At 39.4% G+C, this 26,232-nt stretch overlaps 1 protein-coding gene across 5 annotated transcripts in view; it reads left to right on the top strand.

Annotated features, from left to right (window-relative positions):
• UBAP2 (ubiquitin associated protein 2) overlaps positions 1–26,232 on the top strand; it is a 120,199-nt gene that overhangs the window by 33,272 nt on the left and 60,695 nt on the right. For all 5 annotated transcript variants that reach the window (XM_087444733.1, XM_087444734.1, XM_014785994.2 and 2 more), the window contains 2 exons: positions 20,896–20,973; positions 23,428–23,538. In XM_087444733.1, coding sequence (XP_087300859.1) covers positions 20,896–20,973; positions 23,428–23,538 — 189 coding nt within the window. The remainder of the gene's footprint in view (positions 1–20,895; positions 20,974–23,427; positions 23,539–26,232) is intronic.

Here is a 26,232-nt window from a genome sequence, read left to right as displayed (position 1 = left end):
TATTCAGATTCCCTATTTCTTCTTGATTCAGTTTTGGGAGGTTGTATGAGTCTAAGAATTTATCCATTTCTTCTAGATTGTCCAATTTGTTGGCATATAGTTTTTCATAATATTTTCTTATAATCCTTTGTATTTCTGCGGTATCCGTTGTAATTTGTCCTCTTTCATTTCTAATTTTGTTTATTTGAGCCTTCTCTCTTTTTTTCTTAGTGAGTCTGGCTAAGAGTTTTTCATTGTTGTTTATCTTCTCAAAGAACCAGCTCTTAGTTTCATTGATCCTTTCTACTGTTTTTTTGGTTTTACTTTCATTTATTTCTGCTCTAATTTTTATTGTTTCCCTCCTCCTGCTGACTCTGGGATTTGTTTGTTCTTCTTTTTGTAGTTCTGTTAAGTGTAGTTTAAGATTGCTTATTTGAGATTTTTCTTGTTAAGGTGGGCCTGTATTGCTATGAATTTCTCTCTTAGGACTGCTTTTGGTGCATCCCGTGAGAGTTGGTAGATGGTGAATTTTCATTTTCATTTGTCACCAGATATTTCTTGATTTCTCCTTTAATTTCTTCAATGATCCGTTGGTTGTTCAGTAGCATGTTGTTTAGTCTCCACATATTTGTCACTTTGCCAGCTTTTTTTTTGTCGTTGATTTCTAGTTTCATAGCTATGCTCAGAAAAGACGCTTGATAGGACTTCGGTCTTCTTAATTTTATTGAGGCTTCCCCTATTTCCCAATATGTGGTCTATCTTTGAGAGTGTTCCAGTGCACTTGAGAAGAATGTGTATTCTGCTGTTTTTTGGTGGAGTGTTCTATATATATCTATTAAGTCCATCTGGTCTATTTTTTTTAATAGTTTAATTACACTGTTTCCTGGTTGACATTCTGTCTGGATGATCTGTCCATTGATGTAAGTGGGGTGTTGAGGTCTCCTATTGTTACGGTGTTGCTGTTAATATCTCCTTTTTGGTCTATTAATAGTTGCCTTGTAACTTTCGTGCTCCTGTGTGAGGTGCATATATATTTATAAGTGTTATGTCCTCTTGGTGGAGTGTCCCTTTTATCATTATACACTGCCCCTGTTTGTCTGTCATTGCCTTTTTTATTCTAAAGTCTACTTTGTCTGATATAAGTATGGCAACATCTGCTTTCTTTTGTTTGCCATTAGCTTGGCGTATCATCTTCTATACCTTCACCCTGAGCCTGTGTTTGTCTTTAGAGCTGAGATATGTTGCCTGGCATATTCCTGGCATATGTTCCCAGCATATTGTTGGGTCTGGTTTTTTAATCCATCCAGCTACTCTGTGTCTTTTGATTGGAGAATTCAATCCATTTATAATAGAGTGATTATTGATATATGAGGGCTTAATACTGCCATTTTATCACTTGCTTTCCAGTTGTTCTGTATTTTCCTTGTTTGTCATCCCGTGTATTTCAGACTGCCCATTATTTTGGTGGTTCTCTATGATGGTTTTCTCAGTTTTCTCTTTATTTATCATTTGTGTGTCTTTTCTGATTATTTGTTCAATGGTTACCATGAGGTTTGCATAAAAGATCTCATAGATGAGATAGTCTGTTTTCTGATAGCCTCTTATTTCCTTAGTCTAAGCAGATTCCATCCCTTTCCTCTTCCCTGTCTAAGTTACTGTTGTTACAACTTATTCTGTTTTGTGTTGTTAGTTTGTGGTTAAAATGAAGTGATTATAGCTATTTGATGTTTTCCTTCCCTTTATCTTTAATGTTATAATTAAGTGTTAGCTAACCTGTTCTGATAGAGAGCTGCAATTTTCTGTTGTTGTCTATTTATCTCCTCACTCAAGACTTTGTAAACTCTTTCTTTTTTTTTGTCTTTCAGGTACGAGGGCCTTCTTTTTTTTTTTTTTTAATTAATTAATTAATCAATTAATTTTGTGAGGGAGATCAGTCCTGAGCTAACATCCGTGCTTATCCTCCTCTTTTTGCTGAGGAAGACCGGCTCTGAACTAGCATCTACTAGTGTTATTGTAGTTCTTCATGATGTTTGATGAAGTGATCCTTTGCTGGCGCATTGTGGTAGTATTAGGTCGTGAATTCCGCCTGCCACCGATGAGGATGTGTGGCAGGAGCTTTGTTTTCTGATCCTACCCCGTGTGCCAGAAGTTGTGCCAGTAGAGCTTCTCTGCATTTGCCTGTTGGCTGCAGATGCTTGGCCAGTCAGGCATGCACGAGCATTGTTTATGTGCTCCACTATTGTGTCGCTCTGGTGCCGGACCTCTGCGTTCAGCAGGGGACCAGCCAAGCTGGTGCCCTAGGTGGGAGGCAAGAGGCACCTGCTTTCTTGTGGGGACTGCTTGTGCATGTGGGCGGCTTGGCTGAGCTGCTGTGCTTGGTGGGGGCTCCTTTGTGGGGCTTGAGCCACGCCAGTCAGTGGGAGTGTTCCCTCAGATGGGGCCACTGGGGCATGGTGGCCTCTCCCATGGGCTCTGCTACAAGTTGGAAAGCATTTGTGCGGGTCAGGCTGCACCTGCCTCCTCTTACAGTTGCACTGACTGCTGTGTGAGGACCTGCAACCTACATTGCTATTGCTGGGGAGGAGAAGGAGTGCACTTGCCTAGTTCCACTGCTTCCTGGGGATCCAGTCCACCCTGCGTGGATCTCTCAGACGTCCTGTTGTGCTGTGCAGGGAATCCTCTGCTGGTTCATGAATGTCTGTTGAGTTGAACTTAGAGGGAGAGACAACGGGAACAACTCATTCCACCATGATGCTGATGTCACTCTTGAAAGTATTTTCTAAGGAAACAACCTTAAATTGGGAGTGAGGGGATGGCTTTATTCCGTAAGATGTTTATTGCCCCATCAATGTCTAGTGGTAGAGGTGTTCTGAGATAACCTATGAAGGTAGCAGGATGGAAGAGAGAAGACCATGAGCTCTGTTGAATCTGAATAAACCTGGGTGTGGGCCCTGGGTCTGCCACTTTACCAATTAGATAAATTACTTAAGTGTCTTTGAACCTCAGTTTTTATAAAAAACATGCTTTGAGAAAGGTGTCAAGGGTAGTACACATAATTCCTGAATATCTTTCATCCAGGTCCCCCAGATGTTAATATTTTTGTTATGTTACTTTCTCCTTTTCTCCCTCCTTCTGCAAAGAGAAACTATGCACAGCCTTTTCCCTGAACCTTTTGAGAGTAAGTTGCAGAAGTGTGCTTTTTTACCCCTAAATACTTTAGTGTGTATTTTTTTTCTTATTGATGGTTTAATAGTCTTTAACATTGTGAAATTTTGGGTTGTACATTTTTGTTTGTCCATCACCATATATATGTCTCCCTTCACCCCTTGTGCCCATCCCCCACCCCCATTGTTTCTGGAACCACAATACAGTTTTCTCTGTCCATGTGTTGCTTTATATTCCACATATGAGTGAGATCATACAGTGTTTGTCTTTCTCTTTCTGGCTTCATTTAACATAATACCCTCCAGGCCCATCCATGTTGTTGCAAATGGGACGACTTTGTCTTTTTTTATGGCTGAGTAGTATTCCATTGTGTGTATATACCGCATTTTCTTGATCTAATCGTCAGTCGAGGGACACTTAGGTTGCTTCCACTTCTTGGCTATAGTGAATAATGCTGCAGTGAACATAGGGGTGCATAAGCCTCTTTGGATTGTTGATTTCAGGTTCGTTGGATAGATTCCCAGTAGTGGGATAGCTGGATCATAGGGCATCTCTATTTTTAATTCTTTGAGGAATCTCCATACCACTTTCCATAGAAGCTGCACCAGTTTGCATTCTCACCAGCTGTGTATGACGGTTCCTGTTTCTCCACATCCTCTCCAACATTTGTTGCTTTTTGTCTTGGTGATTATAGCCATTCTAATGGGTGTGAGGTGATATCTTAGTGTTGTTTTGATTTACTTTTCCCTGATGATTAGTGATGTTGAACATCTTTTCATATGCTTATTGGCCATCTGTATATCAGACACAGAAGTGTCTGTTCATTTCCTCTGCCCATTTTTTGATCGGGTTGTTTGTTTTTTTGGTGTTCAGTTGTGTGATTTCTTTATATATTATGGAGATCAACCCCTGTCAGATGTATGTTTTGCAAATATTCTCTCCCAGTTGGTGTGTTGTCTGCTCATCTTGAGTCTGGTTTCATTTGTCTTGTAGAAGTTCTTTAATCTGATAAAGTCCCTTTTGTTTATTTTTTCTTTAGTTTCCCTAGTCTGGGTAGTCATGTCATCTGAAAAGATTCCTTAATGACGAATGTCAAATAGTGTGTTGCCTATATTTTCTTCTGTGAGTTTTATAGTTTCAGGTCTCACCTTCAGGTCTTTGATCCATTTTGAGTTAATTTTTGTGAATGGCGATAGTAGATGGTCCAGTTTCATTCTTTTGCATGTGGCTGTCCGGTTTTCCCAACACTGTTTATTGAAGAGACTTTCCTTTCTTTTTTTTTTTTTAAAGATTTTATTTATTTATTTTTTTCCCCAAAGCCCCAGTAGATAGTTATATGTCATAGTTGCACATCCTTCTAGTTGCTGTGTGTGGGACGCGACCTCAGCATGGCTGGAGAAGCCGTGCGTTGGTGCACGCCCGGGATCCGAACCCGGGCCGCCAGCAGTGGAGCGCATGCACTTAACCACTAAGCCATGGGGCCGGCCCAAGACTTTCCTTTCTTCATTGTATGTTCTTAGCTCCTTGTCGAAAATTAGCTGTCTGTATATGTGTGGTTTTATTTCTGGGCTTTCAATTCTGTTCCATTGATCTGTGTGTCTGTTTTTGTACCAGTACCATGCTGTTTTGATTACTATTGCTTTGTAGTATGTTTTGAAGTCAGGGATTGTGATGCCTCCCGCTTTGTTCTTTTTTCTTAGGATTGCTTTAGCTATTCATGGTCTTTTGTTGCCCCATATGAATTTTAGTATTCTTTTTTCTATTTCCATGAGGAATGTCATTGGGATTCTGATTGGGATTGCATTGAATCTGTAGATTGCCTTAGGTAGTCTAGACATTTTAACTATGTTTATTCTTCCAGTCCATGTGCATGGGATGTCCTTCCATTTCTTTATGTCATCATTGATTTCTTTCAATAATGTCTTGTAGTTTTCATTGTATAGGTCTTTCACCTCCTTGGTAAGATTTATTCCTAGATATTTTATTCTTTTTGGTGCAATTGTAAATGGTATTATCTTTTTGAGCTCTCTTGCTGTTAGTTCGTTATTAGCATACAGAAATGCAACTGATTTTTGTAGATTGATTTTGTACCCTGTGACTTTGCTGTAGTTGTTGATTATTTCTAATAGTTTTCCGATGGATTCTTTAGGGTTTTCTGTATATAAAATCATGTCATCTGCAAATAGTGCGAGTTTCACTTCTTCGTTACCTATTTGGATTCCTTTTATTCCTTTTGCTTGCCTAATTGCTCTGGCCAAAACCTCCAGTACCACGTTGAATAAGAGTGGTGAGAGTGGGCAGCCCTGCCTCATTCCTGTTCTCAGAGGAGTGGCTTTCAGTCTTTCCCCGTTGAGTACGATGTTGGCTGTGGGTTTGTCATAAATAGCCTTTATTATGTTGAGGTACTTTCCTTCTATTCCCATTTTGTTGATAGTTTTTATCATAAATGGATGTTGTATCTTGTCAAATGCCTTCTCTGCTTCTATTGAGATGACCATGTGGTTTTTGTTCTTTGTTTTGTTGATGTGGTGTATCATGTTGATTGATTTGCGGTTGTTGAATGATCCCTGCATCCTTGGTATAAATCGCACTTGATCATGGTGTATGATCTTATTAGTGTATTGCTGTATTCGGTTTGCCAATATTTTGTTGAGGATTTTTGCATCTATGTTCATCAGCGATATTGGCCTGTAATTTTCCTTCTTTGTATTGTCTTTGTCTGGCTTTGGTATCAGGGTGATGTTGGCCTCGTAGAATGATTTAGGAAGTGTTCCATCTTCCTCTATTTTTTGGAATAGTTTGAGAAGGATGGGTATTAAATCTTCTTTGAATGTTTGGTAAAATTCACCGGAGAAGCCATCTGGTCCTGGACTTGTATTTTTTGGGAGGTTTTTGATTACTCTTTCAATCTCTTTACTTGTGATTGGTCTATTCAGATTCTCCATTTCTTCTTGGTTCAGTTTTGGGAGGTTGTATGAGTCTAAGAATTTATCCATTTCTTCTAGATTGTCCATTTTGTTGGCATATAATTTCTCATAGTATTATCTTATAATTCTCTGTATTTCTGTGGTATCCGTTGTAATTTCCCTTCTGTCATTTCTAATTTTATTTACTTAAGCCTTCTCTCTTTTTTTCTTAGTAAGCCTGGTTAAGGGTTTGTCGATTTTGTTTATCTTCTCAAAAGAACCAACTCTTTGTTTCATTAATCCTTTCTACTGTTTTTTTTGTCTGAATTTCATTTATTTCTGCTCTGATTTTTATTATTTCTCTCCTTCTGCTGACTTTGGGCTTTGTTCTTTTTCTAGTTCTGTTAGGTGTAATTTGAGGTTGCTTATTTGGGCTTTTTCTTGTTTGTTGAGGTGGGCTTGTATGAGTTTCCCTCTCAGGACCGCTTTTGCTGCATCCCATATGGTTTGGTATGGCATATTTTCATTTTCGTTTGTTTCCAGATAGATTTTGATTTCTCCTTTTTTTTTTTTTTTTTTGTGAGGAGATGAGCCCTGTGCTAACATCCGCCAATCCTCCTCTTTTTTTGCTGAGGAAGACGGCCCTGGGCTAACATCTGTGCCCATCTTCCTCCACTTTATATGGGACGCCGCCACAGCATGGCTTGCCAAGCAGTGCGTCGGTGCGCGCCCGGGATCTGAACCAGCGAACCCCGGGCCGCCGCAGCGGAGCGCGCGCACTTAACTGCTTGCGCCACCGGGCCGGCCCCCCCCTTTTTTCTTTTTAAAGGTTTTATTTATTTATTTATTTTCTCCCCAAAGTCCAGAAGATAGTTGTATGTCATAGCTGCACATCCTTCTAGTTGCTGTATGTGGGACGCGGCCTCAGCATGACCGGAGAAGCGGTGCGTCGGTGTGCGCCCGAGACCCGAACCCGGGCCGCCAGTAGCGCAGCATGCGCACTTAACCGCTAAGCCACGGAGCTGGCCCTCTCTTAACCTGTTTCATCTTGAAGTCTACTTTGTGTGATATGAGTATGCCAACACCTGCTTTCTTTTGTTTGCCATTAGCTTGAAATATTGTCTTCCATCCTTTCACTCTGAGCCTGTGCTTGTCTTTAGAGCTGAGATGTGTTTCCTGGAGGCAGCATATTGTTGGGTCTTGCTTTTTAATCCATCCTGCCTTTAGTGTGTATTTTTAAAAAAACAAGAATCTTCTTTTACATAATCGCAGTACAGTTGTCAAAAATCAGGAGATCAGCTCATCTATTCTAATCTACAGATTGTATTCATATTTTCCCGATTGACCCAAAAATGGTCTTTTTAGCTAGTTAAGTCCTTGATGATACATTGTATTCAAGTGTCAGTTCTCTTTAATCTCCTTTAATGTGGAACTTCCTCTAGTGTATGACATTGACATATTTGAAGAATGTAGGCCAGTTATTTTGTAGAATGTCTCCCAATTTAAGCTTGTCTGATATTTCCTCATGATTAAAAAGGGGTTATGCATTTTTGGTAGAAATACCACAGGAGTCATGATTCTCTGTTCGTAGGCATCATATCATGATGTACAAGACATAGTTTGTCCTATATACTGGTGATCAGTTTTATCATTTGGTTAAAGTAGTGTTTCTATAGTATCACATGGAGAGATAAAAACTGTAGTTTTTTCAAATGTAAAATAGAGTATAATACGTCCTTTGCAGGATGGTTGTAAGGAATTAGAGATACCATAAGGTGTATTCAGGAAGTGGTAACCTTTACTCTTGCTGTATATTCCACATAAGTTATGAAGTGAGTATAATATTTGAAATTTAGATGGAAAATGCCTGATTCCTGATCAACTGAGAAAGGACCCAAAATTATAGTATATAGCACAACCATTAAAACATTTGAGAAAAAATGAGTAGTAGACTGTGTTAATAATGTTTGTCTTTGGGTGGTGAGCATAAGAATGATTTAAAAAAAATAATCCTTTCTCATTATATTTTCCAAATTTTCTGCGTTGATAGATCCAACAGAAAACATTCGGCTCCACCAGAAAAGCTGTCAACGCATTCTTCATTGTAAAAGAAGCTTAGCTCATTGTAAGCCGAGTGAATGGAAGAGAGATCTAGAGGAGGAGAGTCAGTGATGCTGCTTTTCTTGGCAAGACCTTTTTTTAGCTTGACAGTTGTGTGGTGGATGTTACTAGTGTTTGTCGTAGGAGGGGTGCACTAACCTTGCTCAGCTTTGAATTACCAGCTGATCTGCTTTTTCCTCTGATTTCACAAGCTGTACAGACTTCTTGACTCTTCCTAGACCTCAGCCTGGCAATTTTCCTGTCGTACTCTAATGTATGTTTGGGGCTTTGTTTATTGACTATTTAAAGTCATTTTCTTCTTGACTAGGATAGTTGGCAAAGGAAAAAAATATTTAAAGTTCCGATTTAAAATGCTTTCTATTTCATTAGTGTGCTGTGCTAGCATTGCAGTACTGTATTTGTTCATCAGCTGTTAAGTGCATCAGCTGTGCTTTCAGAATTTATGTCTGGGTGATCTGTACCCTTTCAGGAATAAAGCAGATGACATCACTGAAGAGAAATGCAAAGAATCTTTCATTCATAGTACTTAAGCTGAAAAAGCTAAATCTGAATAAATTAGTAACTGGTATTTACCTTCCATATGGTAACGACTAGTGACTTTACAGTCAGAAGTGGGTGGGTGAAACAGTATCAAAATGAAATATGGAGATATGTAGAAGCCCCAGACTGTTGCCTATTGCAAAGTGCTATTATTAGTGACCATTCTGCTTATAATCTTTAGTGTCAACTTGTGTTTGCGTGTTAATGTAAGACATTTTAATGGAGTCAGGGGAAGATTTCTTTGTTTCTGTAACTTGTGTGCGTTTGGGAAGCACAGGCTGTTCTCAGGCAGTTCTCAAGTTTAGCTGTTGCTGTTTGTGGCTGTTTTCCCCTGCCCCATGACCTTCCATTGATCCCATACCCTTTGCAGAGAGACATCACAGCCAGAGCCCCTGGCTTTGGCGTGTCTTGCACTTTGACGTTTCTGTATATGCCGTGTTTCTGTCCAAAGTGTCTTGAACCAGGCACGTTCTTCTAGTACGTGTCACACAGCGAGTGAGTGAGTGTCCACAACTGCTCCATAATTTACTTTCATGGATTTTTTTCCATTTATCTTTTAATTTTAGCTCATGGTTGACATCTGTTTTTTCCCCCTTCTTTTCCTTTGCCCTTTCTTCTTGGCCTTCTTCCAGGGCTCCTTTTCTGATCTGCTGAAATTTTTTTCCCCTAATATTTTACTATGAAAATGTGCAAATACAAAGAGAAGTGGAAGAGTTGTACAGTGAGCAGTTACCTTTTTGCTGTATTTGCTTTATCACATCTAACTAGCTATCTGTCATTCTTATTTTTTTGATGCGTTTCAAAGTAAATTAAAGATATCAATGTACTTTACCCTAAACACTTTAGCATTCATGTCATTAATTAGAATTTAATATTTGTTTAGGTCTCTGTGTTTTTTTAAGATGAAATTTACGTATCGGCACATTTCAAGTGTATCACGTCATTTTTTGTTGGATGTGTGCGTCTGTGTACCCGAGTTTCCTGTCAAGATACAGAATATCACCCTCATTCCAGAAAGTTCTGCTGGTTTTATTTTGTTTTCTTGGTGCAGACATTCTGCTTGCTTTAGGGTTCTGGTGATTTTCTTTATGTACTGCTGACTGCTTTCGCCTTGCCCCCAACTTGCATTGCCATGAGTCTTGCCATGAGAGTCTTTTCATTGCAGCCTCTCACAGGTTTCCCATAGCTCTAATGTGGATGTGCGTGTTCTCCCAGTTTCCCAGTCCTTGCACGTATTATAGTCACTTTCCTAAGTCTTCAAGTATAAAATGACAGAAAAAACACATTGTCTTCCTTTACATCCCTTTCTTCTTATGGCAGCCGCACTAGCCTGGACCCTCATTACCACATTCTTAGACTGTTAAAATAGTGCCCTCCCTAGCTGGGAGGCAGCATGATGGATGTACTGGACAGTGTACACCCCTGGTATTTAGGAGGCCTGTGCCGTCAACACCCAGCATAAAGTGTGAGTAAATTACTTAGGGGCACAGTACGGAGTTGAACTGGATTACTACCTGACAGATCTTTTCTAGCAATAAAGGAGAAGCTCTACTTTATGATTTAGTAATTTTTTTTTTTTTTTTTTTTTATAATTTTATTTTTGGGGCCGGCCCCGTGGCTTAGCGGTTAAGTGCGCGCGCTCCGCTGCTGGCGGCCCGGGTTCGGATCCCGGGCGCGCACGAGGCACTGCTTCTCCGGCCATGCGGAGGCTGCGTCCCACATACAGCAACTAGAAGGATGTGCAGCTATGACATACAACTATCTACTGGGGCTTTGGGGGGAAAATAAATAAATAAATAAAATCTTAAAAAAAAAAAAAAATAAAAGGGACGCGGCCTCCGCATGGCCGGAGAAGCAGTGCCTCGTGCGCGCCCGGGATCCGAACCCGGGCTGCCAGCAGCGGAGTGCGCGCACTTAACCGCTAAGCCACGGGGCCGGCCCAGGTTTAGTAATTTTTATAATGGGAACTTTTTGATCTTATAGAAAGATAACTCTTTTTTTTTTTTTTTTTTTTATTTATTCTTTCCCCCAAGACCCCAGTAGATAGTTGTATGTCATAGCTGCACATCCTTCTAGTTGCTGTATGTGGGACGCGGCCGGAGCAGCGGTGCGTCGGTGCACGCCCGGGATCCGAACCCGGGCCGCCAGCAGCGGAGAGCGTGCACTTAACCGCTAAGCCACGGGGCCGGCCCTAGAAAGATAACTCTTAATGGAGGAAGAATTTTATGATGGTTGTTTACCAGATTGCTGTTGGCCCTATCCTGTATAACTTTTAATATGTTTTTCTCAAGTTTCCATGGATATTGCAAGGGTGTATATTTGGACATTTTCCTATGTTTGTGTGTATATACATATATATACACCTTTATTTTGAAGCCACAGAAATTAGTTCATGCATAAGATTTTATTTATTTATTTTTTCCCCCCAAAGCCCCAGTAGATAGTTGTATGTCATAGCTGCACATCCTTCTAGTTGCTGTATGTGGGATGCAGCCTCAGCGTGGCCGGAGAAGCGGTGCGTCGGTGTGCGCCTGGGATCCGAACCCCGGGCCGCCAGCAGCGGAGTGCGCGCACTTAACCTCTAAGCCACGGGCCGGCCCAGTTCATGCATATATTTTGCTTCTTTTCTTGCTTAATTGCCTAAGGACTTGCCTTAGACCCTTCAGTACACTGGCTAGAACAGACACCCTCGTTGTCTTGCACCAGTAGTGATGTTAGCTGTGGGTTTTCTGTAGTTGCCTTTATTAGGCTGAGGAAGTTCCCTTCTATTTCTAATTTAAGTCTTTTTATCATGAAAGGGTATTGGATCTTATCAAATGCTTTTTCTGTGTCTATTGAAATGACCATGTGGTTTTTATCTGTTACTCTGTTGATGTGGTGTATTACATTGTTCAGATGTTAAACAACTTGGCATTCTTGGGATAAACCTCCCTTGGTCACGGTGGATAATTCTTTTTGTGTGTTGCTGGTTTGCTAGGATTTTGTGGAGGATTTTTCATCCGTAGTGATAAGAGATATTTTTCTGTAGTTGTCTTTTCTTGTGATGTCTTTGCTTTTGGTATCAGGGTAATACTGACTTCATAGAATGAATTAAGAGTGTTCTCTTCTCTGTTTTTTGGAAGAGTTTGTAAAGAATTGGCGGTTATTGTTAATTCTTTCATTGTTGGGTAGAATTTACCAGTTAAGCCATCTGGGCCTGGGCTTTTCTTTTTGGGAACTTTTTTGATGACTAATTCAATCACTTTACTTGTTACAGATTTTCAGTTTTTCTTGAGTCACTTGCAGTAGTTTGTGTTGCTTTAGGAATTTATTGTTTCATCTAGGTTATCTAATTTGGTGGCATACACTTGTTCATGGTATTCTCTTATAATTCTTTTTATTCCTCTAAAGTTGGTAGTGGTGGTCCCTATTTCATTCCTAATTTTGGTTACTTGAGTCTTCTCTCTCTTTTCTTTGTCATTCTAGCTAATGGTTTGTCAATTTTGTTCATCTCCTCCCTCTGCACCAAAGAGCCAAGTTTTTTTTTAATAATTTTATTTATTTATATTTTCCCCCAAAGCCCCAGTAGATAGCTGCACATCCTTCCGGTTGCTGTATGTGGGACGCGGCCTCAGCATGGCCGGAGAAGCGGTGCATCGGTGCACGCCCGGGATCCAAACCCGGGCCGCCAGCAGCGGAGCGTGCGCACTTAACCGCCAAGCCACGGGGCCGGCCCCCAAAGAGCCAAGTTTTGGTTTTGTTGGTTTTTCTCTGTTTCATTTATTTCTACTGTGATCTCTATTATTTCCTTCTCTGAAAAATTATTTTGGAATCACTATTTTGGAATAATTTTAAGATTTGCAAAAAAGTTGGAAAATGATACAGAGAGATCTCTATAGCATTCACCCAGCTTCTGTTAACGTTAACGTTTTACATTGTGTTGGCAAACTTTTTCTATAAAGTGGTCGAATTGCAAATATTTTATGCTCTGCATGCCACACATCTCTGTTGCATGTTCTTTGTTTTTGTTGTAACATTTTAAAAATGTTAAAACCTTTCTTAGCTGGCACACCATACAAAATCAGATCCCAGGCTATAGTTTGCTAACTTCTATCTTACATAATCATTTGTCAAGACGAAGATAATAACATTGGCATAATATTATTAACTAAATATTGACTTTATTTGGGTTTCACTAGTTTTTCCACTAAAGTTCCTTTTTTGTTCCAGGATCCAATCCTTAGTCTCTTCTGATCTGTAACAGTTTTTCAGTCTTCCCTTGTTTTTCATGACCATCATACATTTGAAGAGTATATTTATAAGTTTTTAAAATAATTAAATTGATTACTTATTGTCCATCAAAGGTGAATAATTAATATTTTAAAAAACATCGTTATGAACTTAGGGATTTAAACATTTGATGAGTTTCGGTTATTTCTAGTTATTATCCTTTTTGAAGTTCAAATTATCCCATCATTGGCCAGTGCAAATCTCTTCAAGTTTCCTCCTGAGTGCTTTTTGACTTGGTCCTAGTAAGAAACTGGTATGATAAGATACTCCAGACTTATTTTGGACACTTCCTGCTTTGTACCTAGAATCAGCCATTGCTCTAAGGAACCCTGACATCTTTTAGTGGGAAATGGTATTTAGAGATCTCAATTTGGTAACTGATGATATTTATTGTTACTGGGTTGGTCATTGTTCATAGGTCTCTCCAGTGGACAGAATTATACTTGAGTATAAAGTCAGTTTTGTAGGCTGTAAATGCTAGGCTCATATTTCCTTTACTATATTGTCAGCCACCATTTATGCCATTACATAGCCAGCATTTTTTTTTTTTTACTTTTTTTTTAAATTGATGTCTTAATAGTTTATAACATTGTGAAATTTTGGTTGTACATTGTTTGTCAGTCATCATATACATGTCTCCCTTCACCCCTTGTGCCCACCCCCAACCCCCTTGCCCCTGGTAACCACAATACAGTTTTCTCTGTCCGTGTGTTGGTTTATATTCCACATATGAATGGAATCATGCGGTGTTTGTCTTTCTCTCTCTGGCTTATTTCACTTAACATAATACCCTCAAGGTCCATCTTTGTTGTTGCAAATGGGATGATTTTGTCTTTTTTTATGGCTGAGTAGTATTCCATTGTATGTATATACCACATCTTCTTTATTCAGTCATCAGTCAAGGGACATTTGGGTTGCTTCCACTTCTTGGCTATAGTGAATAATGCTGCAGTGAACATAGGAGGGCATAAGCCTCTTTGGATTGTTTTTTTTTCTTTCGAGGAAGATCAGCCCTGAGCTAACATCTATGCCAATCCTCCTCTTTTTGCTGAGGAAGACTGGCCCTGAGCTAACATCTGTGCCCATCTTCCTCCACTTTATGTGGGACGCCGCCTCAGCATGGCCTGACAAGCGGTGTCTCGGTGTGCTCCCGGCATCCGAACCCCGGGCCGCCAGCAGCGGAGTGCTGCGCACTTCACCACTATGCCACGGGGCTGGCCCCGCCTCTTTGGATTGTTAATTTCAGGTTCGTTGGGTAGATTCCCAGTAGTGGGATAGCTGGATCATAGGGTATTTCTATTTTTAATTTTTTGAGGAATTTTCATACTGTTTTCCATAGAGGCTGCACCGGTTTGCGTTCCCACCAGCTGTGTATGAGGGTTCCTGTTTCTCCACATCCTCTCCAACATTTGTTGTTTTTTGTCTTGGTGATTATAGCCATTCTAATGGGTGTGAGGTGATATCTTAGTGTTGTTTTGATTTGCATTTCCCTGATGATTAGTCATGTTGAACATCTTTTCATATGCCTATTGGCCATCTGTATATCTTCTTTGGAGAAGTGTCTGTTCATTTCCTCTGCCCATTTCTTGTTTTTCACTTTTTTTTTCAGTGTGAAATTTTTGTTGTACATTATTGTTTATCAGTCACCATATAAGTTCTGCCCATTTTTTAATCAGGTTGTTTGTTTTTTTGTTGTTCAATAGTGTGAGTTCTTTATATATTATGGAGATTAACTTGTTGTTGGATATATGTTTTGCAAATATTTTCTCCCAGCTGGTAGGTTGTCTATTCATTTTGATCCTAGTTTCATTTGTCTTAGAGAAGCTCGTTAATCTGATGAAGTCCCACTTATAGCCAGCATTTTTGTTTATCTAGAGTAAGTTAGTCACTCTGCTAGAATTCAATAATTTGTCACCTGCTTTCTTCTATGTGACAGTTATTACATGGTTTTTCCTGTGACAGTGTTAATACAAGGCCACTTTATTTATAGCCTAAACAGTATATTTTACTTGATAGAGATGGCCCTCAAGTGAAAAAATGATAATGTGGCGGCAGTCAGTGCTAGCCTGAAGGACAGGTTGGTTCACCCACTGTTTCAGGGTATAGCCTTTGGGACCCATGGTACCTGAATCAGCCGACAAGCGCCATCTGGAAGTTGCAGAGATTCCCCACCCCCCTCCTTTTGAAATAGTTGTACTATATCTACATATTCTGTTCAGGTACCCATTGTATACTTTCTCCCTTTAGCCATCATTTAGTTTTATTTCTACAATAGGTGTATGCTTAATAGTCACCATTAATACTTACATCAATGTCTCTAGTCATTTTGGTTGTCTAAAGCCAATGCTGTTTTTTATTCCTCAGGAAAGGCTCATGGGAATAATATTCCCTGCATTCTTTGCTGCTGGTAACAATTTATGCCCTTTATACTTGAGTATAAAGTCAGTTTTGTAGGCTCTAAATGCTAGGCTCATATTTTCTTTACTTGAGTATCTTAAATGTTACTTTATTTTCTTTTTGCACAAAGCACTGCTTTTGACAAGTTTATTGATACTCTCATTTCTTTCTCTTAGAAGTCTCTTGTCGTTTCTGCCTGTGTGTTCAATGGATGTTTTTGCTTTAGAACCCAGGCCTTTTACTAGAAAATGTCTCAGTGTGGGTTGTTATGGTTTAATATTCTCAAGTATGGTGTGTTTTCTTTCACATATTTAAACATTATTTTATTTGCTTTCCAGACATTTTTCTTGAATTTTAGTTTTAAGCATTTGTGCTGTTCCTTTCTGTCCTTTTCTTCCTCAGAGACTTGTATTTTCCACAGGTTCAGGTTAGGTCTTTTGCCTCTGTTTAATATTTGATGCTTCCTTTTCTCTTATTCCTTCTTATCTTTTCACTTCTCCTCTTTTTCGTTTTTAAAATTTCTTTTTTACTTTAAATATTTTCTTTTTTCTTTTTTTGGTGAGGAAGATTGGCCCTGAGCTAACATCTGTTGCCAATCTTCCTCTTTTTGCTTGAGGAAGATTGTCCCTGAGCTGACGTCCGTGCCAGTCTTCCTCTCTTTTGCATGTGGGACGCCTCCACAGCCTGGCTTGATGACTGCTGAGTAGGTCTGTGCCTGGGATCCAAACCCGCAAGCTCCGGGCCGCTGAAGTGGAGTTAAGAGTGTGTGAACTTAACCTCTATGCCACTGGGCCAGCCCCCATTACTTTAAATGTTTTTCCCTTTCGCCTTATATTTCTCTTGAGGCATTAAATGTTAAAAGTTTATTGTTGTGTTCCTTCTAGTTTAGTCCTCATTTTCATTTCTGAATTAGAAAACAGACATAAGTTATTCCTTTGTCTTATTATCATTTTCTTCACGCTCCGTATCTCAGTTTGTTTTGAATCAGAAGGTAGCAGCTTGGCTCTGTTCTCTAGGCACTTGGCTGGTGTGCTGTCATGGGTTAGCCGGGTAGTATCCTGCTCCATATTCTTTTCCTCTTATAATAACTTTGTATGGGATTTGACCTTTGTTTTTCTATTGTTCATCTTTTCGTGAAATGAGTTTTCTTGGACTGTTAGACGGCCACATGGTGCAGATGGCTTTTCTAATTTCAGAGTGTTTCCTCTTTTCTGTGTTATTGTGTTGGCTTGCTCTCTGAGATTTCCTGGCCCTGTTCTCTTCCCCAACTGTGGACCTTTTTTCCATTTCCTGTAAATGTGGCTCAGTTTTGATTCTACTCCTAGTAGTTTCTCCTTATGGGAGCCCTACCTGGTTGATTTTGAGAGTTTATGATGGTAACTACTGCAGCCTCTTAAACCCTTTCTGGAGTGCTGGCACCTAGCTTGCTATTGGAGTCATGAAAACCCTATAGTGCCAGATGCTGTTCTCAGATAGGCCCACCTTACTTTCCAGTGAGTACTTCTGGGCTACGTTGGGGTTTTCCTGTTAGACCAGTCAGACACCCCAGGGCTTGCCTCCATTTACTTCACAGGGCACAGATGGATACCATGCAGATCTTGTATCTGTTGGTGGTTTCTTCACCTGTTTGTATTTTGAGGTTTGTGAGGGATACTTTGTCACCTAGTTTTGTTGTATATTGTTGTTCATGGGATTTTGGTTTTGCTGTAAAGTTGCAAGAGTAGTTTAGAGAACTCTCATACACCCTTTACCAGATTTTTAACATGGTGCCGCTTTTGCTCTGTCATATTCTTTTTTTCTGTATTTTTTATGTCCACACACACATTTATTTATTTTTTGAGGAAGATCAGCCCTGTGCTAACATCTGCCAATCCTCCTCTTTTTTTTTTTTTTTTTTTTTTTGCTGAGGAAGGCTGGCCCTGGGCTAACATCCGTGCCCATCTTCCTCCACTTTATATGGGACGCTGCCATAGCATGGCTTGCCAAGCGGTGCGTCGGTGCACACCCAGGATCCAAACCGGCGAACCCTGGGCTCCCGCAGCGGAGCGCATGCACTTAACTGCTTGCGCCACTAGGCCGGCCCCCATTTGAGAATTTATTAAATACATTTTTGCATTTTACCCTTTAAGTGTGTATTTCCTAAGAACAAGGATGTCCTATTATACAAATACAATTCCACTATCAAATTGTATAAATCTAACATTGCTACAGTGTTCTCTACAGTTCATGTTCCAGTTTTGTCAATGTGGAATTTTCAGTTATTTCAATAGTGTCAGTTACCCCAGTAATGTCCTTTGTAGCATGTTTCCCCCTTCCACTGTAGAATCATCACATATGCTGTTTGTTTGACATGTCTCTTTAGTCTCCATTAATCTGGAACAGTTCTCAGCCTTTCTTTGTCTTCCATAATACTGGCAAGTTTGAAGAAATACAAGCCAGTTATTATATAAAATATTCATCAATTTGAGTTTGTCTGATGTTTCCTCAGGTTGTGGATCTCTGATTGGAATACCACATATCTGATGTTGAGTATTTCTAGTACCACAAGGGAATCCCATGATGTCTATCTGCCCCTCATTGAGGATGTTGCATTTGATCACTCAGTCCAAGTTTTGCCCATTTTGCCTGATTTATTGTTACTGTGTTTCATGTAGCAACTAAAGAATAATCTTTGTGGGGACACTTTGAGACCATGTGCAAATAGCCTGCTCCTTATCAAAATTTTCCCCTTAGAATTAACATTCATTCATGATTCTTTTCAGAACTCGTCTTTACTGTGTTGGTTGCAAAATGAAGATAGTCCAGCTCCACTATTCCTCCTCCTTAGTCTTTTTTTAATCATTGCCATATTAGTATATTTTTAAAAGTTTACCCTTACTCTAGTGATCTAAGAAATAAAAAAGCAAATAAAGACCATTTTTCATTGTTTAAATTGGCCTTTTTTTTAAGTTGGAAAATTTTGAAGAAGCAGGCTTGTCTACACGGTGGAATATACATCTTAGCAGCCTTTGTGCAGTGTATTTTTGAGCACATGGTATGAAACTCCTTTTAACAGTTTTCTAGACATTTCTTTGGCCAGTGGTTTCACATCTTTGTATTTATTCTCAGAAAGCTATCATGGATGTATATGCAAATATAGGTGTAAGAATGGATCTTTGTAGTGTTCAGGTAGTAATGAAAAATTTGTAGAGTAAGTAAAATGCAGGACCTATCCAGTGGAATTGTTATGTAGCCAAGAAACATTATGATATAGATACTCACAAATTGTGTTTGTGTGTGTGTGTCCCTACAAAGTAGTATGTTTAGTATTCTGTTTTTGATATCAGAGAAAAATATAAGTGTCAAAGAGTAGTTTTGGTACTAGAAGGTTACCTTGTGGGTCACTGTAATTTTCTCGTGGGATGTGTGAAAATTCTGTAATCTAAGGAAATTTAATGGGAAATGATGAGCGTTAGTATGTTTGGATTAGAGCAAGGCTGAATGAATATGAGGAATGTACAATTTTGAGGTTTGAGACTCTGGGAGTGGAAGGTGTTGGTATTAGGGAAATGGGCAAAAATTAATCATGTAGGCATTCAGCAGCAGGGGTGTCAATGGTTTACTTTCATTCTTAAAAGGTCGCCATTACCCAAAACCCAAATGTGTAATGTGAAAGTGCCCCCTTCCCCTTTGGTTTTCCCTTTCACCTCATTCGGTTATTTCATGCCTCTGGTCCTTTGGCTTCAGCAGTGGGACTTCTCAGTTGGTTATGGGTCAGAGAAATGAGTGTCTGATCTGTAGGTAGCTGTAGTGAGAGTGTATGTAAGGCCCTTATGTGTACTGGGTAGGATTGAGGTAAAATTGGCAGCATGTGCACACACTGAGTTTCTGTACAGGCATCTTTCTGGGTGTATCTGCAGCAGTTGAACTGAGGTCACAGCGGGCATAGGCTGGGGTGATAGGATTGGCCGTTAGATTGGAGGGAACAGGCCAAAGCTGGCTGGAGCTGGTATAATCCACCACCCACATGGACTGGAAAGCCCTTGTGAAAAGTGTTTTTACAATGCAAAAAATGCTAACAAAACTTCCCCACTGCCCCTCCTTGCTTTAGGTGAGATTATTTGAAATGAGTGTGTATTACAAGTTGTTTATTATTAGCTTCTTGTAGAGTTTTTTTTCCCCCCTAAGATCATTAAGTATTTTAAGCTGTTTAACTTCTTAAATATTTATGTTGGGAGTTAGTATAGATTTTAGCTAACAGGGGTAACTTTTTTAATAAACTGTTTTGGAGTAATTTTAGATTTGCCAGAAAGTTGCACAGAGGTAGAACAGAGTTCCTGCATAGCCCTCCCCTAGTTTCCCTGTTGTCGTAATCATGGTATCTTTGTCAAAGCTAAGAAACCAAATTGATATATTACTATTAACTTACTGCAGAAAAGAGTAACTTTTTTTATGCCTTTCTAATTTTTTAAAAAATTTTATTTATTTATTTATTTTCCCCCCAAAGCCCCAGTAGATAGTTGTATGTTATAGCTGCACATCCTTCTAGTTGCTGTATGTGGGACGTGGCTTCAGCATGGCCGGAGAAGCGGTGCATCGGTGAGCGCCCGGGATCCGAACCTGGGCCGCCAGCACCGGAGCGCACGCACCTACCCGCTAAGCCACGGGGCTGGCCCATGTCTTTCTAATTTTTTATTGCCAAAAATATCACAAAAGGAAACCTCAAAAATTCAGTAATTTGATTTTTTTTTTTTAAAGGACTTTGAGTGAAAAAGGCAACTGGAGTTTTCTGCAAAGATGACTAATTTAGTGTTTGGAAGTGTTTTGTTTTTTGTTTTTTTTTAATACAAATTTTGTTAAATTAAGACCACCTTTTTATTGTGCTTAAAAATCTTTTTATTTAGATAAATACAGCCATTTCTCTTAAACTGACCAGAATACCTTTTTAGAGTTGACAGCAGAGGTTTTTTGCTTTTTGACAGCAAGGCTGGTTCTAAGCTTACGTCCTGGCTATTGTTTCCACTCCTTCCTGTTCTTCCACTTTTTCTTAGGCTTTTTACTCCCTTTCCCCGAGGCAAGGAAAATTCAAATGAGTCACATGGCCAATGAAGATGAACAAGAACTTTAGGTCTTTTGGCCAAAGGAACGGGACCTTTAAGAGGTCCTTTAGGGCCGGCCCCGTGGCTTAGCGGTTAAGTGCGTGCGCTCCGCTGCTGGCGGCCCGGGTTCGGATCCCGGGCGCGCACTGACCCACCGCTTGTCCGGCCATGTTGAGGCCGCGTCCCACATACAGCAAGTAGAAGGATGTGCAACTATGATATACAACTATCTGCTGGGGCTTTGCAGGGGAAAAATAAATAAATAAAAAAAAATCTAAAAAAAAAAAAAAAAAAAGAGGTCCTTTAAGAATATAGTTAATCAATACTTCTGTTACCATAGTGCTGTATTGCTTGGGAGCATTTATCTGTTTGCACCAGATTTTGGCGTCTGACTTATGTTTTTAGTGCTCAAATTTTTAACAGTTGTGTGTACTTTCCAGGCAACAGCTGAACAGATGCGTCTCGCTCAAGTGATCTTCGATAAAAATGATTCAGAGTTTGAAGCTAAAGTTAAACAGGTGTGTTCTGGCAAAGGATACTGTCATTTTTGTAATCTATTCTTATTGTGCTTAAAAGACAATATCATTAGAGATTTTAATTTTATTTTATTTTATTTTTTTTTTTTAAAGATTTTATTTATTCATTTTTTTCCCCCCCAAAGCCACAGTAGATAGTTGTATGTCACAGGTTCACATCCTTCTAGTTGCTGTACGTGGGACTCGGCCTCGCGTTGGACGGAGAAGTGGTGCCTCGGGGCGCGCCCGGGATCCGAACCCGGGCCGCCAGCATCAGAGCGCGCGCACTTAACCGCTAAGCCATGGAGCCAGCCCCAAGAGATTTTAATTTTAAAGAATGCTTCTTGCTTAGTCTCAACTAGTTGGATTTTGAACTTGTGATTAATATACCTGTATTGGTGGCTAGAATGAAGGAATTGAATATGTTCATCCTTTTAGCAGTAGAATCTTTCTGAGTTACTGGTGTTATATGCGAGTAATGAGCTAGATATTTGTGAAAACACATTGACATTGTCTATACCTGTGTGTAGAAAGTATGTTTAGTATTTGGCAAGTTCTCAGAAAATTTTGTTTAATGTTAAGGAAGAGCTGAATCTTACATGGTGGTGATGCCAAACATATGTTGGAAAAGTACAAAATTAAATTTTAGGGTGATGTCTTCATTTAGAACTTTAATGAGAGGCCTTTTTGATGACATAATCTTAATTTCAAATCCTCCTTTCCTGATAAGACTTCTTTTCCCTTCAAGGTTCTAGAAACCAAGCTATATCCCTTAACCTCTGTCCAGCCTTTGGTAGAGGTCTACCAGTAATTGTTCCTTGGAGCCAACGTCCCACAGTGAAGTCTTGAGCCCTTTACTATGTAAATTCTTTGTTCTTACTTATGGTTGCTGTCATCAGGCTAATGGTAGTATTTTTGGAAAGCTACAAAAAGGATTTATTAAAAATTACAGAACTCATTCTCTGGAATGAGGTTTATGTACAGTGTGAGACATACTTCCACATATTATACTGCCTTTTATCTGAATAGCATAGCAGATACACAAGAAAGAACACGTCCTGGAGTTCATAGTTTTAAGTTTTAACTTTAGTTCTTTTTTTTTTTTTTTAAAGATTTTATTTATTTTTTGCCCCCAAAGCCCCAGTAGATAGTTGTATGTCACAGCTGCACACCCTTCTAGTTGTTGTATGTGGGACTCGGCCTCAGGCTGGACAGAGAAGTGGTGCCTCAATGCGCACCCGGGATCCGAACCCGGGCCGCCAGCATCGCAGCGTGCGCACTTAACCACCAAGCCACAGGGCCGGCCTTAACTTTAGTTCTGTCTCTTACTAATCCAGTCACTGGAGGAATCTTGATACTTACTGTGCATCTTAACAATTGCGTTTGACAGGTATTGGGTTAGTACAGATCATTGATAAAGACCTGACATTATCAGTAGATAGCCAAGGACCAAAGCACTGGAAAGCCGAAGAGTGTGTAAAATGTCTGCTGCGTAACACAAGGAGCAAACCAGAGAGACAGAACAGTGCAGTGCAAAGAGCTGTTTTCGTGAGATCAGGAGACCTGGATTCCAAGTGGGCTTTGCTGTGAATTTGTTTTTTGACCACAGACAAATCACGTCAAGTGTTGGGGTAGAACTATGTTGAAGCGCAGCTAGTACATGCTAAAATAGTTACGTGTAGTTAAAACACAGCGGGTACTTAAGTCACACATTTGTTCACTGATCATTGAGAAACTGTATTGTGTCTAATCGGTGATCGTTCCTTGTGATGAAAATGTTAAATAGGTTATTCTTCCTTGTTAAAGAGAATGGACCAAGGAGATTTCTTTGATTATTTCAAACATAGCACCTTGTTGAAGCTGCTTGAGAACATAGTATGTCTAGGAGTGAGTTTGTGAAAGCTGCAGAATTCCACTTGTGAGACCTGAGGGTGTTAACAATGTATTATGTATGAGGAGTGTTCTAATCCAAGCAGTGGTAGCCCATGTAGGGAAGGTTGTCCTGTGCAAAACAGTTGGATGGGATGTTCTGTTAGTGGTGGCCACATACCCTTGGTCTATTGGGAAATATATAGTCCCACTTAATATTTGAGTAGTTCAGAATTTTGGGAATCTCAGGCTACTTAACTAAGTTTGAGTAGTCAGATAGCCAATCCTGAGTATTCTGAGAATGTTGGTATATACATATGTGTGTGTTGCTGATTAATAATCTGATACTTAGTCAGCTTGCAGGAGGGTTGATTTGTAGGTTGATTCTGCCAGTATTGGTGAAAAGACATGGGGTGGCCACAAAAAATGGGTAAACCTGTTTGTTCTTGGTTTTTAAGCTCAGAATCTGGAAGAGGCCCTCTTCATGTGGAAGGATTGCGTAATTTCTGTCTTATGTAGAAGAATCTTAAAATTAATATCAAGTGCCATTTCTGGGTCCTCCTAACCATTTTCTTATAATTTCATCAGCTTATGGAAGTGACAGGAAGGAATCAGGATGAGTGCATAGTGGCCCTTCATGACTGTAATGGAGATGTGAACAAAGCTATCAATATATTGCTGGAAGGGAATTCAGACACAGTAAGTATTATTAATTGATTTGCAGCGGTAAGATTTGTCTCCAATTCCATACTGCATTTTCAGCTTCACCTTATTTGGGGGTAGGGTGGGGGTGGTGGGGATATCGGTGACATTCCATATTTGTTTTAAGACCAGAAAGAATGCTAACCTGAAATGACTGTTTTTATTATGTATGGTTTCTTCGTGAAGTCCTAGAATCTGAAGACTTGAAAGAGAACTTGATCTTCTACTTCAGCCTTACATAGTTTCCAAAATTCTCTTGGGCCTGTGGACATTTTCACCACCTGAAAAACTTCTCTTGGCTCCACTGCTCATGTTTCTTCATCTCAGTCGTCACCTCTTACCGCTCCTTATATCTCTAGACTAACAGAAGCAGGATTTGCTGGTATATCTATTTACTAGTGTCTCTATATTCTATAGACACATTTTCATGGCAGTTTGACAGATAGATAAAATAAGAAAAAGCATTTTATAGCTTAGTAAAGTTTGAGGAATTTGCAGGAACACTGGAGCTCATCCCTTTTATTTTAGGAAGGAAGCAACTTAAAGCCACACCAGATGGTTGTCAGCCGTCACCTTTTGATTTCTATATGGATATTGCACAATATTTCATTTGTATTTTTAAATTGAGCAGACCATTTCGGAGCAGAAATTTGTTTTAAAACAAATAATGATTTACCTAAAAAGGAGTACAGAGATGAACACATCAAAAAATACCTTCCTTGTCAGTGTTCAGGTTTCATCAGGTTCTCATTTTTAGGATAGGCTGCAATAGGGACAGGCTGTATAAATATGAACTGCTGTGACAAGCTCAAAAGTAAAATGTGTATCTTTTTATTTAATATGAAACAAGCAGAATGAATGTTGTAATTATAAAAATTAGATAATTGGGAAAAAATTTCACTATTTGAGTGTAGCAGTATCTATGGGTAAATTCCATGCAAGATAACACTGGTCCACATGATAAACTACTAAATATGTCAGTTCATTGGGAAATATATCATGTTAAGTGATGAAATAAAATTCTGAATAGTTTTGTTTGCGGACGCTTAGGCATGTATTTGCTGGATTTTATAAGACATGGGGAATGTGTTTACCTCATTGCTAATAGATGTAGTGTAGAATGGCTCTCGGTTATTTTCAAAATGAACTGAAGGGCTTAGCTGCCCTCTTTATAAAAAAATGTATCACTGTGAATAAATGAAGTATTTCCAGATCGTTAATTGGAGGACGTGTTTTCTTTTTTATGGTAGACATAGGCTGGATTCTGCTTTCTGTTGTCTTTCCTTTAGCTCCAGATTTCATTCCTTTTCTGTGGTAGTTGGTGAATTTTTAAGTCTTACATGAATGTCCAGTTCTCTCTCTGTTTTATTGAGTTTTAACTTCCTCTCCTCATTTGGGACTGAACCTAACGGAGGTGGTTTGGGCTGATGTTACATGAAGAATGTCTCTTTGGCTACCTCTTGAACCTAGAAATCACATCGTGGGGGCCAGATCTGGCTTGTTGTTTTCTTCAACGGTAGAAAAATAGCAAATTAGGACACAAAAGGCATGTACTTGTTTGGAGGTGAGAAAGCTGTGGGGAAGTAGAGAGGCAAGTGGAAAGTCTTTTAGAAAGGCCTGATTTGATGAGGATCGCTCTGTGGTGTGTCTTGCAGAATGTTTGCCTTTTCTTTTACCTGGTTGCTGTCTGCAGCAGCCGTGGCTAACCAGCTGTAAGGAATATCTTCCTTTGGCTGGGGTAGAGTTAATTGGAGTGGGGATGCTAGAGTGTAAACACCATAGGGTTGCTAGGAGCAAGAACATTTAAAATAAGCCATGAAAACAAATAAATCTTGTCCTGTTGGCAACCCTATTTTGTGCTAGAGTCTTCTGAAACAAAATTATTATTTTGAAAAAATGTTAAGTGGAATTGTCCATGATATTTTCAGGATGAGTTTGCTTTTCTCATGTAAGAGTAGCTGTCACAAAGGAAACCTCTGAACGTGATCCTAAGTACTGAACTTTTCGTTTCATCATGATGCTATTTTGAGTGACAAAATAGTTTTGAAATATCAGTCCTTTGTATTAATGTACTATTTTTTTTTTTTTTTTTAGTAAGCTGTTGTGTTGTGTAGTTCCTGGAAAATAGGAAGGGATAGGAGAGTGATTTTGAGTGAGCTGGCCTGGAAAGCTGCTTTTCTGATTACTAAATGTAGTGTCTGGGAGGACCATTCCTCTTAGAGTTTCTTCAGACCTGTCTTACAAGTAGCAATATACAGATGACAAAGGTTACCAGAAATTCTGTTGAAAACCCTTTGTAATTATTTGATTCACTTTGAAAGCCTGTGTGCGTGCTTGCAAATGTGCAATATTCTCTTTAGCATTTACTGTGGTGTTTGACCAATTGCCAGTTAAAGGTTCCTTTCCCTACTTTCCCCTGCAGGTAAGTTCTTTTTAGTCTTTGTGGTGTTCACAAGCCAAGACTTGCTTTAGGGTATCCTTTGCCGAATGAAATGGGGTAGGATGTTTCTGTCTCTAAGATGTTTTACATAGAAAGTCTGTCCCTTCATAATAATTGCATACTTTTAGATCTGGCCATGTAAAGACAGAAATCGTGTGTATATATGCACTTTGTGCTGACTCTACTATGTGTAATTATTTTTTCCAGGACCTCTGGAATTTACTTTTTGTCTTATTGCCCTAAGAGGATGG

This window comes from Ceratotherium simum, chromosome 20 (genome assembly GCF_057802395.1).
Source record: "Ceratotherium simum simum isolate JZ-2026a chromosome 20, ASM5780239v1, whole genome shotgun sequence".
Taxonomy (NCBI): domain Eukaryota; kingdom Metazoa; phylum Chordata; class Mammalia; order Perissodactyla; family Rhinocerotidae; genus Ceratotherium; species Ceratotherium simum.
Note: the sequence above shows the minus strand (reverse complement) of the source record. Positions and strands in the feature narration are given on the sequence as shown.